Source organism: Octopus sinensis, linkage group LG22 (assembly GCF_006345805.1).
Source record: "Octopus sinensis linkage group LG22, ASM634580v1, whole genome shotgun sequence".
Lineage (NCBI taxonomy): Eukaryota > Metazoa > Mollusca > Cephalopoda > Octopoda > Octopodidae > Octopus > Octopus sinensis.
The window spans coordinates 23,299,554-23,305,553 of NC_043018.1; the positions used below are offsets into that span (position 1 = coordinate 23,299,554).

General features: G+C 41.6%; 1 protein-coding gene across 3 annotated transcripts in view; it reads left to right on the forward strand.

Moving 5' to 3' along the window:
• LOC115223211 (protein SMG7) overlaps positions 1 to 6,000 on the forward strand; it is a 174,891-nt gene that overhangs the window by 124,988 nt on the left and 43,903 nt on the right. For all 3 annotated transcript variants that reach the window (XM_029793686.2, XM_029793685.2, XM_029793684.2), the window contains exons 5-7: positions 553 to 624; positions 2,289 to 2,367; positions 4,208 to 4,300. In XM_029793686.2, the coding sequence (XP_029649546.1) occupies positions 553 to 624; positions 2,289 to 2,367; positions 4,208 to 4,300 (244 nt within the window). The remainder of the gene's footprint in view (positions 1 to 552; positions 625 to 2,288; positions 2,368 to 4,207; positions 4,301 to 6,000) is intronic.

Here is a 6,000-nt window from a genome sequence, read left to right on the forward strand (position 1 = left end):
AGCAAGTTCATGCAAATGGTGTCCAAGGGGAAATATTTCCTTATTTGGAAACGGGTGAGGGTCAGTAACTGAAACGGCATACAGCCCTGAAAATTCTACCTCCACAAATTCCATCTGACCTGTGCAAGCTTTGGAAAAGTGGATGTTACGAAACGAAAACAATGACACCCAGTGAATTGCGAGAATGAAAACAATGACTCGCATTGTCATTCTTATTGTTAGTGCCTGGTAAGAAGTTTGCTTCCCAATCACATGGTTATGAGTTCAGTCCCATTGTGTGGCACCTTGGGCAAGTGTCTTCTGCTATACCCTTGGGCCAACCAGTGAGGCCACAGCCTAATGGCTGAAATGTGTAAAAGATAAAAGGAAAGATGATCCGGCAGATTTGAACATGATTATATTAATCACTGTTGTATCTCATCATTGGAGAATAACTTCTCTTGTACGACGAATGTTTTTAATTTCCTTCTGTGACTCCAGTTCGTGCCGATGTTATAAAATCAGTGATAATTTTGAGTATTGGCCATTTTTTTTATTCTCTTTTGTTCCCAGAATCCAAAAAGACTCGAAGTGCAAGCCAGCCTCAATCTGTTCCTTGAAACAGCAAGTGGGTTCTACCTTCAGGTTAGTACAATATTAATTGTCTGTTTTGACAGTAACGCACACCCTGTGAAACACCACAACACTCTTATGATATATATTCAATGGCTCTCCACGATTCACTGTGACCCTTCACAATGTTTTGTAGCACTCCATAACAGAGCATAACAACCCATAACACCCAACAACAATCCACGCCACCCCACAACACTCCATAACACATCTCAGTGCTCCATAACCTGCCACATTGCTCTGTAGCAAATCCCCAATTCTCCATAATGCCTTACAACCTTCCATCACACTCCACAACACATCACAACATTCCGCAACACGCCACAACACCCTGCAGCACCCTGCAGCACACCGAAGCACCCTGCGACACACCACAGCACCCTGCAACACACCACAGCACCCTGCGACATGCCACATCACCCTGTGACATGCCACAACACTCCATGGTACTCCCCAACACCCCATAACATGTCTCAATGCTCCATGGAACATCACAACGCTATGATGTTGATGACACTGTGATTCACTGTACAACATTTTGTAACACTCCACATGATAACACAACATGTTACAACACTCTGTGGCACTTAATGGCATTCCCTGATTCTCCATAACACTCCACAACATTTTTGTATCCCTACGAAACACACTACAACACTATGAAATACAATGGCACTCCATAGTTCACCCTAACACCCTGCGGAATTTTGTAGCACTACATAATGCACAACAGCACTGCAGGGCATTCAGTAGCACTCTGCAATTTACCATGACACTCCCGCAATGCTAGTTCTGCACAAGTGGATCCTTATGACATGGAATTAACAAACAAATATTAACGAGCTATGAATTTGGAAAATTTTTAAAGCATTAGGCGCAGGAGTGGCGGTGTGGTAAGTAGCTTGCTAACCAACCATATTGTTCTGGGTTCAGTCCCACTGCGTGACACCTTGGGCAAGTGTCTTCTACTATAGCCTCGGGCCGACCAAAGCCTTGTAAGTGGGTTTGGTAGACGGAAAACTGAAAGAAGCCCATCGTATATATGTGTATATATATATATATATATATATATATATATATATATATGCGTGTGTGTGTTTGTGTGTCTGTGTTTGTCCCCCTAACATTGCTTGACAACCGATGCTGGTGTGTTTGGGTCTCCGTACCTTAGCGGTTCGGTAAAAGAGACCAATAGATTAAGTACTGGGTTTACAAAAGAATAAGTCCTGGGGTTGAGTTGCCTGATTAAAGGTGGTGCTCCAGCATGGCCGCAGCCAAATGACTGGAACAAGTAAAAGAGTAAGAGTATTAGGACAAAACTATCTGAAATAATTAAATACAACTCATTAAAGAGACCAACAGAATAAGGACCAGACTGCAAAAAAATAAATTACTGGGGTTAATTTGTTTGACTAAATTGTTGAAGGTGGTGCCCCAGCTTGGCTTCAGTCCACTGACTGAAACAAGTAAAAAATAAAAAGACAAGACACTATTGAAACAATATTAGTCATCGTCTAAATATTTCCATATCCCCTCCCTGTATAATTATTTACAATTAATTACTTTATTAACTATTTCGTGTTGATGGCATATCTATTATGACACACAAACCAAAGCACGAACGCCTGCTCTTCCACACCCGTTCATTTATTCTTCCATCTCTCGTTCTTTTCCAGTTATTACAGCTACTATGTACGACCTTCAAGCTGGACCTGCCTTTCAGGCGGAAATCTTCAGCTTACGGAATTATAAAAGGTAAGAATAAATCTTTGTAACACCAACTGTGTAAAGCCATGTGTGCTAAGGCTCAACAGCAATAGCTGTTGGGGCTTTGTCGGGGTTGGTTAATAAGAAATGGTGCAATGTTTTGTGAACAAAAATCTTATTAGCTACTAAATCTTATCTACTTTTTGGGGTTTTTTTTCATTCTACTTGTCTCTCTTTCTCTCTCTCTCTCATTCTTCCTCTCTACCCCATCTCATTCTTCCTCTCTACCCCATCTCATTCTTTCTCTCTGCCTCCTCTTTCTTTCTCTCTTTGTCCCCTCTCATTCTTTCTCTCTTTGCCCCCTTTCATTATATCTCTCTCTCCTGCCCCCTCTGTTTTTCTCTCTTTGCCCCTCTCATACTTTCTCTCTTTGTCCCTTCATTCTTTCTCTTCCTGCCCCTCTCTCATCTCTCTCTTTGCCTCCTTTCATTCTTTCTATCTGCCTCCTCTCATTTCTCTTTGCCCTCTCATTATCCCTCTCTCTCTGCCCCCTTATTCTCTCTCTCTATGTCCCCTCTCATTCTTTTTCTCTCTTTGCCCCCTCCCCCTCATTCTTTCTGTCTGCCCCCTTTCATTTCTCTCCCCCCCTCATTCTTTCTGTCTGCTCTCTCTCATTTCTCTTCCCCCCCTCATTCTTTCTGTCTGCTCCCTCTCATTTCTCTTTGCCCTCTCATTATCTCGCTCTCATTCTTCTCTCTCTCTCTCTCTCTCTCTGTCCCTCTCATTCTTTCTCTCTTTGCCCCTCTCATTATATCTCTCTCTCCTGCCCCCTCTGTTTTTCTCTCTTTGCCCCTCTCATACTTTCTCTCTTTGTCCCTTCATTCTTTCTCTTCCTGCCCCTCTCTCATCTCTCTCTTTGCCCCCTTTCATTCTTTCTATCTGCCTCCTCTCATTTCTCTTTGCCCTCTCATTATCCCTCTCTCTCTGCCCCCTTATTCTCTCTCTCTCTGTCCCCTCTCATTCTCTCTCTCTCTCTCTCTCTCTCTCTCCCTCTCATTCTCTCTCTCTCTCTCTGCCCCTCTCATTCTTTCTCTTTATCAGCTGGCTGCCCTTCTTACTGCCAACCACTTTACAGTGTGTACCCAGAGCTTTACTCATGCAGTTTGCAAGTCTCAAAACCAGGGGGTGGGGAATGGGGAGAGTCTTTATATTACCAGATGAGGGTTAAGGTATAAGGGAACTGGGTGGGACAGAGCAGGTTCTTGTAGGGGAGCTAAATGACTCCTTACATTTAAGGAGGAGGAAGGAATCGTTCATAGCCGCTATGTCCAGTTGGTACCTTGAGGTGTGAGGCTAGTAAGAGTGGGGACAACGAAACTCTGTGGGTGGGGGATTACAAGAGTGTATGGGGATGGGGTGGATGAAAGAGGAGAGGAAAGGGTAACATCTGTAAGAACTGGGTGGGGTTAAAGGGTGGATATGGGGATGAGAATTGTCAAGGGTGTCTGAAATTGGAGATAGAGGGGTACAATAAGCAAGCAGTAATAGGATAGGTGGGGGTGGGGGTGGGGATACAAGATGGAGATGATGTGTTTGAGTAGGGAACAGTTGAGGAAGAGAGAGGAAGCCGGGTGAAGTGCATAAAGGGAGAATTCAATGGTCCTGTGTAGGGATGGAAGAAATCAGTGTCTTGTATGGATGTAGAGAATAATATCAATGGATGAGAAAATGTAGAATCAGCAGGCAGAGTAGTGCAGTGGGAGTGATACATGTGTACACCCGGCAGTGTATGGAATGTTTTAGTTTTCATATTGTATTTGGTATAATCTTTTAATTTATGAAAATAATCTTAATCCAATTTTTTTTTTTTTTCTTTCCTATCTTGAAGAGAAAAATCCTTTAAAAGCGAAAATCACTCCTCCCAAAAAGAACTCCTGTTTCTACATCTGTCAGCATTGCCTTGTTCATTTGGGAGATATCGGTAAGTACAGTCACAGCATTACACATAATACCTGTAGAACGGCCCATGGTGCTGTTGCTTTAACCCTTTCGTTACCAACCCGGCCAAAACTGGCTCTGACACTGTAGTACAAATGTCTTGTTTTCATAAGTTTTTCATTAAAATCTTCCACCAAACCTTAGTTGCAATTTATGTTCTTAACACTAGCTTAATGATAATTGAATTATTTTACTAAATTCTTTGTTGATGATGATGATTTAAAATAATTGAAAGAAACACAGAGCATCTCAAAATAAATACAGTAACGAAAGGATTAAATTGTCTTTCAGAAATAATGTATTAGTATCAATGTAATTGATTAAACCTTTCCCCAAATTTCAAGCCTTGTGCCTCCATTAGAAAGTTCAAATGCTGCCTTTCATCCTTCCAGGGTCAATGAAATAAGTACCAGTTATGCACTAGGGTTGATGTAACCGATCAGCCTTCTCCATCAAAATTTCATGCCATGTGTCGATAATAGAAAGGAATGAAGCTGGCAGAATCATTAGCATGCTGGACGGAATGCTTAGCGTTATTTCTTCTGTCTTCATGCTCTAAGTTCAAATTCTGGCGGGGTTGGCTTTGCCTTTCATCCTTTCGGAGTTGATGAAATAAGCACCAGTTATGCACTGGGGTTGATGTAATCGACTATACCCTCTCCCCTACAATTTCAGGTCTTGTGCCTACAACAGAAAGGATTATTATTATTATTATCATTATTATTAAGGCAGCGAGATGGCAGAATCATTAGCACACTGAGTGAAATGCTTAGCAGTATTTTGTCTGATGCTACGTTCTGAGTTCAAATTCCGCCAAAGTCAACTTTGCTTTTCATCCTTTCGGGGTCAATAAATTAAGTACCAGTGAAACACTGGGGTCGATGTAATCAATTATCACCCTCCCTCAAATTTCAGGCCTTGTGCCTTTAGTGGAAAGGATTATTATAATTAAGGGCTGATGAGCTGATAGAATTGTGAACACATCACACAAAATGCTTAGAGGAATTTTTTCTGTCTTTACGTTCTGAGTTCAAATGCCACTGAGCTCAACTTTGCCACTCATCATTTGGGGTTTGGCAAAATAAATACCACTTGTACGTTTGGGTCAACGTAATCAACTGCCCTCTCCTCCAAAATTTCCTTGCTTGTACTTGTAGAAATTTTAAAGGCGGCGAGCTGGCAGAATCGTTAGCATGCCTGGCAAAATGCTTAACAGTATTTCGCTCATTGCTACATTCTGAGTTCAAACTCCACAGAGGTTGACTTTGCCTTTCATCCTTTTGGAGTCGATAAATTAAATACCAGTTGTGTACTGGGATTGATCAAATCAACTGGTCCCCTCCCCTCACTAAATTTCAGACCTTGTGCCTATAGAAGAAAAAGATTATTATTATTATTATTAAGGGGATAAGTTGGCAAAATGCTTAGTGGTATTTTGTCTGCTGCTATGTTCTGAGTTCAAATTTCGCTGAGGTTGACTTTGCCTTTCATCCTTTCGGAGTCGATAAAATAAGTACCAGTTGAACACTGGGGGGGTTGATATAATCGACTTACCCCCTTTCCCAAAATTGCTGCCCTTGTGGCAAAAATTTGAAACCATTGTTATTATTATTATTATTATTGAGTGAGAGAGCAGTTCATGCCATCAAAGTGACGGGTAAAATATACGAAGCCCAATATACC